Genomic DNA, 18002 nt, shown 5'->3' with positions numbered 1-18002 from the left:
AAGTCTACAGAAATAAGCCAGCAACTATTCCAGCTTTGGAAGACAACATTTCCGAAGAAATTCGGGCTATTCCGGCCGAAATGCTCGAAAAAGTTGCCCAAAATTGGACTTTCCGAATGGACCACCTAAGACGCAGCCGCGGTCAACATTTAAATGAAATTATCTTCAAAAAGTAAATGTCATGGACCAATCTAACGTTTCAAATAAAGAACCGATGAGATTTTGCAAATTTTATGCGTTTTTTTTTAAAAAAAAGTTATCAAGCTCTTAACAAATCACCCTTTACTTCGCACCTATAGTTTTTGCAAATTCGCCTATCAGGCAGCGACCCGTTATAGCAGATATCAGGAGAGCTATCTGACGCCTTGAGAACACTAGCATATCTAGTGTGCGGTTTAAGTTTAAATGGGGCCATATTTGCTTGGTGTCGCTACAACTCTTGCAATTCTCCCATCGAATATTGGCCATCATAACAGCCTTCTCACGCAGTAAGAGCTTGCAGGTGGCCATAGGCATACCAACAGATTCTAGTTCCCCTGGAACTAGCAGGTAGCCAGTGGAATACCAACATATTCTAGTTCCCCTGGAATGTGTAAGGTAGTTCCTAGCCTTGCTAACTCATCTGCTTCGCAGTTCCCCGGTATGTTCCTATGGCCAGGCTCCCATATTAGGTGAACATTGTACTGCTAGCCATCTCGTTGGGAGATTTGCGGCAGTCTATGGCCGTTTCGAGTTAAGGAACACAGAGTCCAAGGATTTTATTGCAGGTTGACTGTCTGAGTATATATTAATGCCAAAATTTGTTGGAACATTACTTCTCAGCCAATTCACCACCTCTCTTATTGCCAATATTTCAGCCTGAAAAACACTACAGTGATTAGGTAATCTTTTCGCTATTCGAATTTCCAGATCTTTAAAATATACTCCGAACTCCACTTGTCCATTCAATTTGGAGCCATCAGTATAGAAATCTATATATATATTTTATTCCTCGGGGTCTGTTTACACCACGCCTCACTGTTGGGAATTAGAGTTTCAAACTTTTTGTCGAAAAGTGGTTTTGCCAGGGTGTAATCCACTACGTTAGGCACATCTGGCATTACTTTGAGGACCGAACTGTGGCCGTAACTTTTTTCCGACCACAGTGATAGCTCGCACAGCCGTTGTTGCAGCTGACTGTTTGGCCAAAATGTCTAAAGGCAATAGATGCAGCATGACATTAAGGGAGTCTGTTCCTATCTTACTAAATGCGCCTGAGATACATAAGCTCGCCATACTTTGAACTTTATCTAAACAAGTCGGTTTCTGAAGTGCCGGCCACCAGACTACAACACCATATAGCATTATAGGTCTAACTACTGCCGTGTATAGCCAATGCACAATTTTTGGTTTTAGTCCTCAAATTCGTTTCGGTTATGGGAAATTGGTTGTAACAAATATGTTATTTGGCATTCTGTCTTTTATGATACCCAAATATCATCGGAAAGGTCACTATTGAGAAGTTGTACCACGCCAAGTACTTTAATTAAAGGGTTGATTTAGCGCCTATTTTGAAAAAATAAGCATACCCAATAAGGATTTTTGAAAAGTATAAATAAAAAAATGAAATAAAAAAATAAAATAAAAAAGATAAATAAATAAAAGTATAAATAAAAAATATTGCTTTTAGATTTGCACATTTATTAATTCTCAATTTAGCTATGAAATGCAAATATCACATTTAAAATATTCTTATCGCTATAACAGCTACTTTCCAGGTGAAGTACAAGCGTCCCGGCAGTCAGCGTTTTATCCTTGATCGAGCCAGTGTGTTCGGAAAAAAAATCACTTTTAATTCATTTTGAATTTCGACAAATTTTCGCCAAAATACTTTTCACAATTATAGGCATAACTGTTTTCTTCAAATAATTTATAATTTACTCTGAGTGTTTCACAAAATATTAAAAAGGATCTCAATTTATTCCATGTTGAATTTCGAAAAATTTTCGCAAAAATATTTTTTCACAATTATAAGCCTAATAACAATGTTTTCAACGCTGTTTTTTTTTTGTTTTATTCAAATAAAATAAATTACTCTTAGTGTTTCACAAAATATTAAAAAGGCTCATTTAATAGTGAAGGCAAACTAATTTTAAACATTTTTGGTACATTTCCGCACTGTTCACAATAGTTTGTTGACGATTCATTGTGGATAAAATCTTCGATCTTTGCAATGCTGGCAGGGTTATTTATCTGAGACAAGTTTCTCGGAATAAAATAAAATAATTATAAGCAATTTTTCAGACTTAAATACAGTTTGATTAATTGGAGGCTATAGTTTACTCGAGCTGCTCCGGCATAAATTTCTGCTTTGTTCTCCGTTCATGGTAGAAATTTGTTGAAAACCAATAGTTCAATAAGATAAAAATAAACTTATTAAATACACTAATATACATGTGAGTTTTATGCGGCGTCTAGAATATAAGTTTATCCGGACAACAGTGCTATCCCATCCCAGATGTTGGCCACACACATTACCGATTATTAGTCATAGCCGACAATTCGTATCGATTGACCACACTGTAGGTTAGGTTTTATGCGGCGTGTGTTTTATGCGGCGTCTAGAATATAAGTTTATCCGGACAACAGTGCTATCCCATCCCAGATGTTGGCCACACACATTTACCGATTATTAGTCATAGCCGACAATTCGTATCGATTGACCACACTGTAAGATTCTTTACAAATTCAGACATTCCGTCCGGATAAACTTATAATCTGGACGGCGCAATAATATCACCATAAATTCTGTCATTGAATACAATTGCACTACCAATCTTAAAGTGTGTCATATCCATTATATTTTTACTGCATCTGATTTTGTGTTATCATTTGTTTTGCAGCAAAAAGAAGAGATTGACAAGAAATGTCATTTTGGCAGCAACACTGAAGCAAAACATTTGACATATCTAAGCCGAACAAATAGTTTAGTCGGCGGCTCGGCCCTGTTTTGTCTCGGTGTCATTGTGCAAGTGCAAGTGGAAAAATGAAATCGATGACAACATAAATGTTTAGTCGAGTAATAAAAAGGAAAAATTGAAGAAAAATATGAATATGTTTATAATTTACCATTGGAATCGATCGGGAAATGAGATTTCAATGCTTTCGCATACAACGTGAATGTGTACTTATAAGTGTGTGTATGTGTATGTTTGCAAACTCCCCCCCGTACCCAAAATTTACACGACAAAGGAGTCTCAGATTACACCAATTCAACCAAACCATAAGAAAAATAAGTGTAGTGAAATAAGACAACCATTCGAATCTGCAGTAGGAAAGAAGAAAATAATCTCAAGGTTTTAGTTTCGATGGGCCGTTGTTTACATTTTTTCCCCATTGCCCCGTCGTTGAATTTAACGAAAGAAGAAATAGAAAATATCATATTTGTGAAGTAATAGTGTTGGTGTGTGCTGGACTGGTATATGAGGAAATTGATTTCACTTTAATTCTATTCATTCATTTCCTCATACGGCAATGCCTGGTAAGCCATGGGTTCTCAGACCTTGGAAATATTACGTCAAGGAGTCTGGGCATCTTTAACTGGAGGCTGGTTCTATGACCCGCATCAAAGTGTCTTCTGCAATATAGTCCATCTGTACCTGTGGCTGTTCCTGTTGTGTACACCATTTGTGGCGTATCTCTATTTTCCGGGAACATGGCTGACATGGAGCATTTACAGTATCCTCACCAGTCTGACGGTCATGCTGCTAAAGATGGCAAACATGGCCTTACATCGATTGTACGATCGGGCCCAGTCAATGTCAGAGGCGAACATAAAACAACACTTTTTCAAGGTTACTAAGGAAACATCAGGCGAAAGGTAGGTGACCTACATATCAAATGACAAAAAAACAAATTGTAATTGCCAGTGAATGGTACGTCAATGGGTTCTTTATGCTGAATTGTTTGTTTGCTTGTTGTTTTTTTGCTTCTACGCGTTGCATGGCCTTCTCCTTTCCGGACGCTGTAACAATGATGATGCCCGATGATGACGATTATGACGGCAATGATGGTTTAACACAGAAATCAAGACAATGAACCTGGCATTGAAATGAAGGTATTGAATGAGGATGGCGAAGTGGCAGTTGATGATATGGCCAACTCAGTGGAAAAGGCCATCAATGAAATAAGCGGAGAGAATAGTATGGTGTCCATAGAAAATGGAAATAGTATTATTGGTAAGAATCATGATAAACTGAATAGTCGATTCCAAAATATTCCAGGATGTATATATTTTTTGTTTACCAGAATTTGGGAATCCAAATTGCCTAGTTAATTCTCTAGGAATGATAATTAAAAGCAGAAAATATTTCAGCATATGGTATGGGTTCAATAATTACGTCAACATGTGTTTCATACCAATAGAGATTTTTAATAGCATCATATTCTCCTTTGCTATAAAGTAAATTTATAGACATCAGCCGAACCAATTGAACCATTGACGAGCGTCAGTTTCACCTTATTCGGTCCTACTAACCGGTATCGCTATAAAAATCTCTCTTTGACTGGAATCGCTCACAGGAGTATATTTTGTGATGAGAACAAATTTAAGGGACTTCAGGTTAGGTTATAGAAAATAATACCAAACAATGGAAACGAATTTGGTGTCCACTAACACCATATTGATCCATTGTAATTCCTTAAACATATTTATGCCCATATTCATAATAATTTACTGACCGTTTATGGAAGGAATTCGTATGGTAATAGTAGGATTAAAGGTTACTTCAACTGTTATGAATATGGGGGTTACTCTTTGTCTTCTATACCACTATCGTCGGTATCAATCTCATGGTAAGGTTAGGTTATAGAGGATGAAAGCAGTCCTTAGCAAAAGGGGCTGGTTCCCACATAGACCCTGTTGATCCATTGTGTTTCCTCATAGTTGTTTTCCCTCACCTTCATCAATCATTGGAGCATTCGAGTTTCCAGACGAGTTCCAAAGAAAGAGCTTTCTAGGTCATCCATCCCGGGGCCTTGATGAAGGCAAGTATATCTTTCAGGTTGCAGTTTCATACATCCGTTATATCCTGAAAGAAAAATGAGCCCAGCATCTTGTTCCTGCTAAAGGATAATACTGGAAAATGGCGCAGAAAATCATAGGAGTCTTCTGATGCCTCTGGGTCCAGACACTATCTACAAATATCGTCAGTCATTAAGCCAATCCTTACCATGTGTTTTCCAAGTGTGTTATGTCCTGTTATGATGCCTATCAATGGTCTCAAATCCCATCAATCGATCCCATCATAATCAACCCAAAAGCCTTGGCAAAGTCGAGTATATTCCTCAGACTGCAAATTGGTAAATTTATTTCAGAGCATAAAACAAAAGAGAGTCTGCTGTAAGTGGGCGAGTATAACTTCGAGAAAATGTTACCAACGATAGAAAAAAACTGTAATTTTAGAGATCAGGATATATTGAGAAGAGAAGCATATAAAGGCAAGATCAACGGCACCTTCCTGGATAAATATTTTATCCCAAAATTAATCACTATTGTAAGCATCTGTGACTGCTAATTTCGATGTGTTTTTAGTTGAATCCTTTTTGAAATCAACGGTCAGTAGAGATCTATAGGGATGCTTTAGAATTGGTCGGTCATCATGCGTGAGGTTGCTCCAATGGAAACGGGGTGAGAGAAGCATATAAGGACAAGGTCAAGGCACCTTCCTGGATAAATCTTTTATCCCTGAAACTATATTTACTCTCGTAAGGATCTGTACCTCGAATTTTTATGTGCCGTCATAAGAGATGTTTTCGGTGGAATTCTTTTGGATATCAAAGGCCTGTAGAAAAGGTGCTTTCGAATTGGTCGGTGAGCCCTGCGGGGCTGCTGCAATAGAATCCTAGCCTTTTTCATTTGGCAATAGTGGATACATTTCTCTCGAGGTGTACCGCCCACACATTTTTGCAGGCGATATGTTGGGAATCCCAAACACATCTTGTCATTGAATAGAGAACTAAAAAATTTATCTTTTACATATAAATATGGATTCCCATCTTTGTCAATTTGGACATAGTAGACACATTTTTCTCAAAGAGCACTGCTTCCTATTTTTGTAGGTCATATATTGAGAATCCCAAAAAAATTGCAGTATCCGTTTTTATCATCTGATAGAAGATTAAAAAAATCTCTATTCCACATACAAGTCTGGATGTCCATATTTTTCCAATTAGCCATAGTGGACAAACTTCTCTCGTGGAACACTGCCACAACTTTTTTGTAGGCCATATATTGGGATTACCAAACACAATTTGCAATATCCGTTTTTACCATCGGATAGATGTCTAAAAGATCTATCTTTCACATCTAAATGTGCTTGCCCAATTTTTTCCTTTTTGCTATAAATCTGGATGTCCATTTGGTCACATTTCTGACATTTCTCTCGAGTCCATATATTGGGATTCCCAATTTTTTTTTGCAATATCCTTTTTAATCCACGGAAGGAGGACAAAAAATCTGCCTTTCACACATAAGTCTGAGAGCCCATTTTTTATGTTGCCATTGTGGTCACATTCCTCTTGAAGAGCACCTTCGACGCATTTTTGTAGGCCATATATTGGGACTCCCAAACAAATTTTGCAATATCCTTTTTTTATTATCGGATAGAGGACTAAAAGATGTATCTTCCACATAAAAAAGTGGTTGCCCATCTTTTCTAATTTGGGCATAGTTGATACATTTCTCTCGAGGAGCACTGCCTTCACTTTTTTGTAGGCCATATTTTGGTAATCCCAAACACATCTCGTCATATCTGTGTTTACCATAGGATAGCAGGCTAAACGAGTCACCTTTAACATATAAAACTGGATGTCCATCTTTTTTCATTTGGCCACAGTGGATGCATTTCTATTGTAGAGTATTGCCCCTTTTTTATAAGTCACACATTGACCTACAAAAAGTAGGCAATTTCCGTTTTTATTGTACTCTACTATCAGATAGAGAGAAAGATCTACCATTCACATATAAATCTGGATGTTCATCTTTTTCAATTTGCCATAGTGGGTAGCACTACCTTCACGCTCCAAAGCTGGATGCCCATATTTTTCTATTTGGGCATAGTTGATACATTTCCCTGGAGGAGCACTGCCTCCCAAAAAAATTGCAATACGCGTTTTTATCATGGGATAGGGGACTAGGTTAGGTTAGGTATAGTGGCAGCCCGATATTTCAGGCTCACTTAGTCTATTCAGTCCATTGTGATACCACAGTGGTGAATTTCTCATCATTGAGTGCTAGCCGATTCTATGTTAAGCTCAATGACAAGGGACCTCCTTTTTATAGCCGCACATTGCAGTGAAACCACTTTGATGAAACCACACTCAGAAATGTCGCCAGCATACTGAGGTGGCATAATCCACCGCTGAAAATCTTTTTGGTGTTTGGTCGAAATTCGGTTCGAACCCATGACCCTGTGTACGCAAGGCGGGTATGCTAACCATTGCACCACGTTGGCTCCCATGGGGGACTAACAAATCTATTTTTCACATATAAATCTGGATTCTCATTTTTTGCATTCGTCCATTGTGGTTACATTTCTCTCGAGGTGCAGTGGCTCAGCTGTTTTGTAGGGCAAATACACACAAAAAAATTTTTTTCTGATTCAATCACGAAATTAATTGATCCAATTAATTTCTTAATTGAAATGTCTTCAATCACAGAAATGATAGTATCAATTAAAAAATTAATTGACAGTCAATTAAAAAATTAATTGATACTATTAATATGTGTGATTGATTTTTGTTTCAATTAAAAATTTTTTTGCATCAATTAAATTTAATATTTTTTAAAACTCAATTAAGATTTTAATTGGAAACATTTTCGTGATTTTTTTTCTGTGTATTGGGATTCCCGAACAGGTTAGTTTAGTTATAGCGGCTGCCTGATGTTTCAGGCATGCTAACCATTACACCGCAATGGGTTCCGTCCCAAACAGATTTTACAATAACCGTTTTTACCATCGCATGGAGGACTAAAATACCTATCATCCATACATAAGTTCGGACTCATTTCTCCAAGTTTCGTATATGCTGCCTTGCTGCGATTCAAAAGTTGGATGGCAAGAGGTTTTATTCATCAAACGAAATTTATCATTGCAGTTTATCTTTGATTAAAAATTGGCTTTTCCATCTCTTCACATTTGTCCAATTTGTGCTATTTTGCCACATATAGATGGCGCTTAAACAAATGTTCACATACGGTTTTATTTTCACTCAAATCTTATGACATACCACGATTTTCTTAAATCCATATAAATAAAATTTGCTTGATTACCAAGAGTAAATTCTTGGCGGGAAATTTCGTGGAAGCTGCATTTATAGATGACGAAAGTAATGTTTGCGTCGGCACTGCAGCAAGTGCGAAATCAGTTTTACAACTCCCAGTATAACAGACCATTGATCAGCGAATTTCCTATATCCCAGACCAACAGAGGACGGGATGACGACACAAAATACGGAACCCTGAGGAGGCTGTCGATGAGTTTTGTTTTTGTATTTAATATTGTGATTGTCTTTTTTTGCTGACATATTTGGGACTAAGAAGATTAAGGATTTTTAGGTTTATTTTGTAGGTAAATGATTGATGAGGAGGAACAAGAACAACTATGAGGAAACACAATGGATCAACATGGTCTAAGTGGGAGCCAGCCCTTTTAGCTGGTCTCATCCTCCATAACCTAACCTAACCTAACGTAGGTTTATTTTATTTCAAGCTCACTTGGGCTATTCGTGCAGATTTTCTTGGCAATATGGATTTTACACCCAGGTTTTCAAAATTTCTTTTGGACAGCTATGATGTTTGATACACTCTTGCAATTTTTTGCATTTTTGCTAATTTAACTTCTACCATTTTTGTTTTAGATTTAAAAGTTGATGTTCATCGCAAAAACAGTTCTGAATCGATAGAATTAATGTTTTATGCTCCCTCAATGGTCTCAGGCAATAGCCAGCAGCAGGACCAATCATCATTGGTTGGCACCGCAAGTAATTCAAAATCAATACGTTCCTCCCATACCATCAATAATAGTAGTAGTAACAATAACAACAACAACAATAATAATAACAATAATAATAACAACAATACTTCTACACCAATCAATGATCCGCAAGCCAAATATATAAGTGTTTATCCCAAAGATAGTAGTCCTATCGCCTCAACAAGCTCAAATGCCAATCATCACAATTGTTTGAATGTGCCACAACAAACATCAACGAATTCATTAACAATTGGACCAAAACCACCACATCTTGTACGTAAGTCTTCGGAAATAGTACGTGGTAGTCACCAGAGGAGAAGATTAGAGCGTCAATCGAGTCTTGATGCGGCAGCAGAGTCAGCTATTGTTGCTAAATTAATGCAAAGGCAAATTTCAGAATCTACCAAAGTGTCGCCTGCATGCGCTACAAATTCTTCCACGTGTGGTGGAGAAAATTCTGAGAAATGTGATAGTTTCTTACACGCACAGGCACAACGAACAACTACAACGAGGTCAACATCCAATGCCAATGCGTGCTTACCCTCCGCTTCACTGAAAACATCGCGTTTGCAGAGACATCGTTCTTCGGAGACACATGATGAGCGTTTGAAACAGCAGCAACGCAACAATGGTGGAGGTGGAATATCGGGCTCAGGTGTTGGTCCCAGTGCAGGAGGGGGAATTTTTCTATCAATTCACCATGAACACGGTAGGAATTGTCATCATCATCATCATACTCATAGGCGAGGTGGTAGTGGTGGTGCCCCACCCATGGCCAGCAGCAGTGGTTCGGTAGTAGTTTTGGGTTCCCATGCAGGGGCCAGTGAAAGCTTTGAGGTGGACGATATGGAATTGGGTTTAGGAGGAAGTGCCAACATTGTGACTCATGGTAGCCATTTAAGTAGTGATGGGAGAATGCGTGCTTTGCCTTCCTGGATTTTGGGTAAGTGTTAGAGGAATAACTATGGTGGTTGGTGGTTTTTTAATGGAAACATATTTGTTGCAGGTTCTTCATCTGATGTCTTCATCGAAGACGATAGTTTTACCAAATCGGATTTGGGTATTGAACAATTGGATGATCGTTCTGCCAGCAATTCTACACGGGCCCATCCCAACACCAATCATTATCGTTTGAATCATCATTCTCAGGCATCCTCGGGAAGAGCAAATATCTCCAAGGATCCCATCTGTACGATATCTGCTTTGCAACTGCATAAACGACCTAGGCGCGAGGGTGCCATCAAACGGAGAAGGCATTCCAATGCAACGGCTCTGTTCAAAACACCTGCAGATAGTTCCTCAAATGTGGGCCAAATGCCGGGCAATCCCACAACGGTACGTCGAATCAAAAGTGCAGCTCTAGAGGTGGCTTGCCCGCGCCCCTCTGTATCAAATCTTTGTCCTCACCCCAACAGTGTGGAGGCCATAAATGGCCAACAACAAATCAAAAATCCTCAAAATGCTCTATTGCCACCACCCAGTAAGTGTCTGGTACGCAATCCACATTTGAATCTATGCCCGAAATTTGGAGGAAGTTTTGGTGGTAGTTCCACCAATAGTAGCTTAGATTTTGGATCGACTAACGCTTTAATTGATCCTGTCTATGGACAAACTAAACGGGATGGGAAATCGAAGAAGACCTCCGAAGAATTATGTGAATCAGATGTGGGTCAGATTCTGAATGACACCAAAAATGATGACGATGACGACAATGAGGCAGGAGATGAGGAATGCGATCATCGCAATGTGGACAATGCCACAGATAGCAATGGAGATGACGACGATGATGATGACGAATTCAAAGATTTCGACTATAATGTGGAACATATACTGGAGGTGCTTGAGCAAACCCATAACCAATTGGACAATCAATTGGATCAGTTGGCCCAAGAGCAGCAACATCCAAAACAACAAAAACCTATACAGAGTACACAAACAGACTCTGGCAAAAACAAAAAGTCTGATAAAGAGTCCATGCGTAGATCAGGAAAGATTGGACCAGCAAACAATGATGATAACGAAAATAATGGTGGTGAGGGTGATGATGATCAAGATGATGATGACGATGACGAAGATGATGACGACGACGACGACGATGATGATGATAATGAAGGTGCCGCAGCAATAAGTCCCAGAGAACGTTTACATTCCACAGATTCTGAGACAGATAATAACGGATCTAGGTCTCCATTACTCAATAATAAGAAATGGGCAATTACCTCGTCTTCCTCGGTAAAAGCTGCCAGCGAAAAAAATCTAAGAGAGGAAATAAAAAACGTACAAAAACAAAAACATTCCATTAAAAAGCATCAACTCAGTATACATGCTCTAAATAATCCAGATGGCGATGTGGATAGTAATGCTTCCCAACAACCACCAGTTCTGCCTGCAGCGGCTGCAGTTAATCCCTCCAAAGGCAATGAGGCTGATTCGGGCTGTCCCTCAAGTGATTGTGAGCAAATCAGTGCTAGTTCCAAAGATGTCCTGTTAAATATCTCCAGTGAAAAGGTTCATCATGAGAAACCGAATAAAAGTCGTGAAGGTTCCCATGAGCCAGCTGCAATGGTAAATACACCATCTACCAGTGCTCAATCCAATGTGGGAAAACGTCTGGGAGCCATACCCAAGCAAGTGCAATATCGTGAAGTAGATGAGAGATCCAACTGTGACAACTACCCAAATACCACCTGTTCGCATCATAGTTACAAACGTCATGCGGGTAATTGGAGTTCTGTGGCCCCAACCACACAAACAGCTCATGCTTCCGCTGTGGCTGGTCTCAAAGGCATCTCACGCACATCCTCCTCATCGAATAGTTCGCACAGTGTTAGTGCTGAGTCATTTTCGGCCGACATGCATAAAATGTTGTGCCTTATGCATGGCGGCTCAGTAGACGACAGAGGAAGACCCTTTCACAATGTGGAGAACTTGGCCCCGCTACCATCCACTGGTGGTGGCGGTGTTGGTGGTAACAATCAAAGCAATATGTCAAATGCCCATCTGCAATTTTATCAGGATGCTTTGAAGGCCTTGAACTCGGCCTCCTCGGCCGAACGGCTGGCACTAACCGAACGTTTATATCATCGCGAACAATTGCTGAGGAGGAGTATGCGTCAAAGATCAGCTGGCGATGTCGAATCCAATCATAGTAATGCTATCGAGCAATGGCCCTTAGATAGTAATGCCGCAATGTCTCATTTAATGTCCGCATCATCTTCATCCAATGCAGCTGTGGCTGCATCCTCTAGACCCGCTGCCCCCTTAACTCAAGTAATGATAGATTCTCCCTCTTCCTCGACAGTGCTTAATAATCGCAATGTCAGCAGTGCCACAACGGTTTCCCTAAAGGGCTTCATACACGAGTTCATCAATGATGAATTACGCAACATGGAGACCACCCAAAGAGTGCAATCTACTCCACTGGCTACAACCAACAATCGAGCTGCAATGGCAGCCATACTCAATGTCGATGGCGCCCATATAGAAAACTACTGTGATTATTGGCGGCCAGCATGTATGTTGGCCGCAGAGAAACCCTCAACTACACCCAAATCCTTCTACAAGTATCACCTTAAATTGGGGGCCCTAAAGCAGGAATTCAAAATATCCATAAATCGTTTGGAATTGATGGCATTATTTGATCGTGATATACATTGGATACACATAGTTCTCTCTGTGGTCCTCAGTGCAGCCGTTGCCTATTTGGGTTCATCGATATTACAGCTCAACTATTACAAAGATGTGTTCGCTTTTCTTTTTTGTGCAGTCATTGCAGGTTCTCAGTATTCATTGTTGAAGAGCGTCCAACCAGATGCAGCATCTCCCATTCATGGCTTTAATAAGACTGTAGCCTATTCACGGGCTATATATTTTTGCATATGCTCTTCATTGCTATTGTTATTCGAGAGTCTCAAAGAGGAATACGATTTAGTGGCAATGCGGGGAGGTGAAATGGAAGAATTGACTTTCTTTGGTCTACGTTTCTTCCCGGCCCAGGTTAATGGCTTGGTTCTACAAGCTCTGTACATATTCCTATTAAGTTTTCCATTGATATTCTCATTGGGTTTGTTTCCCCAAATCAACACATTTACCATGTATTTAATGGAACAAATTGATATGCATGTATTTGGCGGTAATGCTGCGGGTAGTTTAATTGGTAAGTACACACAAATATACAAAAAAATAGTAGAGATAGGTTTTTAAAAATAAATGTTGATTATTGCCAGTGGAGGGTGACAAAAATAAAGAAAGAAAAATTCGACTTTTTGGAGTTTTTAAATTTTTATTAAAGTCGAGTTTCGATATTGGGACTTTGGAAAAAATTTGGAAAAGTCCCCATAAAAAAATTAAAAATAATTGAATAAATTTATTGAATCAAGATCTATTATGGTTTTAATTGAAAAATTAATTGATGAGTAAACAATAAATTGATAATTAAGAAAAATAATAATTTATGATTAAAAATAATTGATAAATTTATTTTGTTTTTAAATTAAATATTTTTTCAAATTAATTATTTATTAATAAAAAGCATTAATTTTGTATCATCAATTATAATATAAAATAAATAATTGAATAAATTAGTTTTTTTTTAAATATTTTCTAATATCAATTACTATTTTAATTGAAAACATCTAAGTTTTCAATTAGATGAAATTTATTGACGATAAAATAAAAGAAAAATAATAAAAATAATTGAAGAAATTAGTGTTTTAATAAATTTCTTTAAAGTCAACTACGATTTTAATGGAAAAAGTTATGTATGGATGATTAAAAAATTAACTGAAGATTCAAAAAATAAATTGATATTTAAAAATAAAAACAAAATTATGTTAAAAAAACAGTTTCTTTAATAAAATATATATATATATATATTTTTTAATCGGTGAAATTTAATAAATGATTAAAAAAATAATTGATAATAAAAAAAAATGATGATTAAAAATAATTGAATCAATTAATTTTTTAATTAAATATTTTTCAAAATCGATTTCAATTTTAGTCGAAAATTAAAAGTAATTGCTTATTAGTTTGATAAAAACATTTTTTTATGACTAAAAAAATTAATTGATGAGTAAAAGAAATATTTATAATTACAAAAACATAATTGATGATTAAAATACTTGAATCCTTTAATATTAAATATTTTATTCAAAATCGAGTACGATTTTAATTGAAACCTCAATTGATGATTGATTAAATTTGTTCATGATTAATAAAAAAAAAAATAATTTGTGATTAAAAAAATGAATTGATTATTAAAAGATAATTATTTGTTATCAAATAATTTATGATTAACAATATCAATTAGCTTTTTTAATTAAATATATTTTCCAAATCGAATACGATTTGAATTGGAAAATTAATTTTTTTAATGGATAATAATTTTAATTTTTTAATGGATAATGATTTTAATTGAGAATTTAATTGGTGATTGAAAGTAATTTTATAGTAGTTTCTTTTATTAAATATTTTTTTAAACCCGATTACGATTTTATCCGAAAAATTAAATGATGATTTAAAAAATAAATTGGTAATAAAAAATAATTTATGATTAACAATAAATATGTCAACTAGCATTTTAATTAAATATTTTTTCTACATCGATTACGATCTTAATTAATTGATGATTAAAAAACTAAGTTGATAATAGAACATAATTAAAGATTAAAAATAATTGAATTAGTTTTTTAATGAAATATTTCTTTAAAATTAATTTAAATGAATTTTAATAATTGGAAAATTAATATCAATTAGTTTTACAATTAAATTAAAAAATAAATTAATAATAAAAAACAAAATTATTATGAATTGTATTAGTTTTTTAATTAAATAGTTTTGCAAAATCTATTACTATTTTAATTGAAAAATTAATGTCTAAAAATTAAATTGATAAAAATTTCATAAAAATTTGTTATTTAGTTAAATATAGTTTCAAAATAATTAAATTAATTTACAGGCTCTTTCCTTTGTGTCATACGCTCCATGATGGGTGTTTTACTACTCTATGGACCTTTGTATGCAGCTTTAAATGAAGGCAAAGGAACACAACACATTATATTTTCAATATTTTGTGCTCTTCTCGTACCACTGGGATATCATCTGTCACGTTCGGCCAGTGATTTTAGTCACATATGGGCTCTTATGAAACATTGTATTATGTCCACGTATCATGATGATGATGATGAAGTTAGTACCGCAAGTACACAAAAATTAACATCGGGAAAAACGAAAAGAAGTTCCTCTAGGAAACGAGAAAGGGACAAAGGGGGCGATGGTAAAAACAAACAAAGTGAAAACATAGAAATGTCTTCAATGGAGAAACTACAAAGCACAGGAACAGAAACGAAAAATGATGCAGGTGAAGATTTGGATGAAGCCGATGGTGAAGAGGAAACAGAAACTAATGATTTATCAGAAGATAAGGATCATATAAGCGAGAAGAGAAGTAAATCAAAAGCCTCTTCATTGGGTAGTAGTACCCAGACATTGGGTAAAACCACCATGTCCACCAGTAAAAAGGCAATAACAGCTTCGAGTAGTTCTTGTAACACCAATTTGGATAACGAAAATGTTATGAAAGAAGTTGAGGTGGTTACTCCTTCAGCACAGCCCACCACAGGTGCTGGCTCATCTTCCAGAGAGAACAAAGATAAGGACCTCGCGAATCCTACCACAACTGCCAAAGAGCCAGACATGGATAAAATGTCCACTACCTCGACCACAAATCCCGCAGAAATGTCCACATTGACGGGCGTCATTAATGAAACGGAACCAAATGAAAATGATGCGTTTACCATGAATTGTCCCGATAATCCTAATAGCGATACAGAAAGCAATTCTGATCCTTTGCCAAAAAAGTTACAGCACACTGTTTACACAAGACTGAAAAATGATTTTGTTGTAACGATTTTTCTATCGGTAGTGGTTTTGGGTTTGCACTGTAGCACAGTTTTCACTGTCCTTCAACCGGATCTGAACGTGGTGTTGTATTGCTTCACTGGAGCCCTGGGCTTCTTGCTACACTATATCATACCACAAATGCGTAAACATATGCCTTGGCTATGTTTTGCTAAACCTTTGCTGAAACAAAAAGAATATGGCCGTTATGAAGTTTCGAATGCCCCGAAAATTATGTGGTTTGAAAAATTTTACATATATTTGTGTTTGATTGAGAGGAATGTTTTGTTTCCCCTTTTGGCCATATCAGCACTGACTGCCGATGCAACTGTGATAGCGGTAAAATATGGTATTGCTTGGGGTTCGTTAATTGTGTCGGTGTGTGCTTTGAAATGTAAGTCGACAGTATGACAAAATGGTGTCAATATGATCTGCAATAATATCTTGGTTCTATTTGTTTACGTTTAGTTATCCGTAATGCATATTCGGATCCCACAAATCAGTACCTGATTGTTATGTTTACTGTACTTTTTTTTCGTGTGGATTTTGCAATGGCCTCGGAGACTTTTCTAATTGACTATTTCTTTGTATCGTTGGCTTTCCGCAAGTGCTGTGATTTCTTTTTGAAGGTAAGTTAGCGAAAATTCATTCAGAATTTTTAAAAAAGTGTCAATGTTCAAATTAAAAGTCGAAGACTTAAGTATCCTTAAAGTGTGGCACAAAAAGCTTTTAATAATGAAAAAATGGAAATCAAATTATGGACGTGTTGGCATAAAATCAACAATGATTTTACACCAATCATTAGGTTTCACAGAATTTTTTTCTGAGTCAATCACGAAATTAATGGATCCAACTAATTTCTTAAATCTCCAATTCTGGCAACACTGCCTTTTCCCCAAATTTGTCAAAATTTTATTTCTATAGAAGGTTTTGTCAACATTTTATTTCTATCGACAATTTTGTCAACATTTTATTTCTATCGAAAATTTTGTCAAAATTTTATTTCAAAATTTTATCTATAGAAAATTTTGTCAAAATTTTATTACCATAGAAAATTTTGTCAACATTTTATTTCTATAGAAAATTTTCTCAAAATTTTATGTCTATATAAAATTTTGTCAACTTTTTATTTCTCTAGAAAATTTTGTCAAAACTATATCCATAGAAAATTTTGTCAAAATTTTATTTCTATAGAAAAATTTCTCAAAATTTTATTTCTATAGAAAAATTTCTCAAAATTTTATTTCTATAGAAAATTTTGTCTTTTTTTTAATTCTATAGAAAATTTTCTCAAAATTTTATTTCTATAGAAAATTTTCTCAAAATTTTATTTCTCAAAACTTCATTTCTATAGAAAATTTTGTCAAAATTTTATTTCTATAGAAATTTTTGTCAAAATTGTATTTCTAAATTTTGTCACAATTGTATATCTATAGAAAATTTTCTCAAATTTGTATATCTACAGAATATTTTATCAAAATTTTATTTCTATAGAAAATTTTCTCAAAATTTCATTTCTATAGAATATTTTGTCAAAAATGTATATCTATAGAAAATTTTGTCAAAATTTTATATCTATAGAAAATTTTATTTCTCTAGAAATTTTTGTCAAAATTATATTTTATAGAAAAGGTTTGTCAAAATTTTATTTGTATAGAAATTTTTGTCAAAATTTTATTTTTACAGAAAATTTTGTCACAATTTTATTTGTATAGAAAATTTTGTCAAAATTTTATTTCTATAGAAAATTTTGTCAAAATTTTATTTCTATAGAAAATTTTGTCAAAATTTTATTTCTCTAGAAAATTTTGTCAAAATTTTATTTCTCTAGAAAATTTTGTCAAAATTTTATTTCTACAGGAAATTTTGTCAAAATTTTATTTCTCTAGGAAATTTTGTCAAAATTTTATTTCTATATAGAATTTTGTAAAAATTTTATTTCTCTAGGAAATTTTGTCAAAATTTTATTTCTATATAGAATTTTGTAAAAATTTTATTTCTATAGAAAATTATGTCAAAATTTCATTTCTATAGAAGATTTTGTCAACATTTTATTTCTATCGAAAATTTTGTCAACATTTTATTTCT

General features: G+C 35.3%; 1 protein-coding gene across 1 annotated transcript in view; it reads left to right on the top strand.

The window, feature by feature from the left end:
• Window positions 1-2985: 2985 nt before the first annotated feature.
• The window catches only part of pcx (pecanex), a 28089-nt gene continuing 13072 nt past the window's right edge, over window positions 2986-18002 (top strand). The window contains exons 1-6 of the mRNA XM_075298525.1: window positions 2986-3859; window positions 4063-4217; window positions 8899-9957; window positions 10021-13170; window positions 14974-16308; window positions 16383-16543. Coding sequence (XP_075154640.1) covers window positions 3528-3859; window positions 4063-4217; window positions 8899-9957; window positions 10021-13170; window positions 14974-16308; window positions 16383-16543 — 6192 coding nt within the window. The 5' untranslated portion in view covers window positions 2986-3527. The remainder of the gene's footprint in view (window positions 3860-4062; window positions 4218-8898; window positions 9958-10020; window positions 13171-14973; window positions 16309-16382; window positions 16544-18002) is intronic.

Source organism: Haematobia irritans, chromosome 3 (genome assembly GCF_050003625.1).
Source record: "Haematobia irritans isolate KBUSLIRL chromosome 3, ASM5000362v1, whole genome shotgun sequence".
NCBI lineage: Eukaryota > Metazoa > Arthropoda > Insecta > Diptera > Muscidae > Haematobia > Haematobia irritans.
Note: the sequence above shows the minus strand (reverse complement) of the source record. Positions and strands in the feature narration are given on the sequence as shown.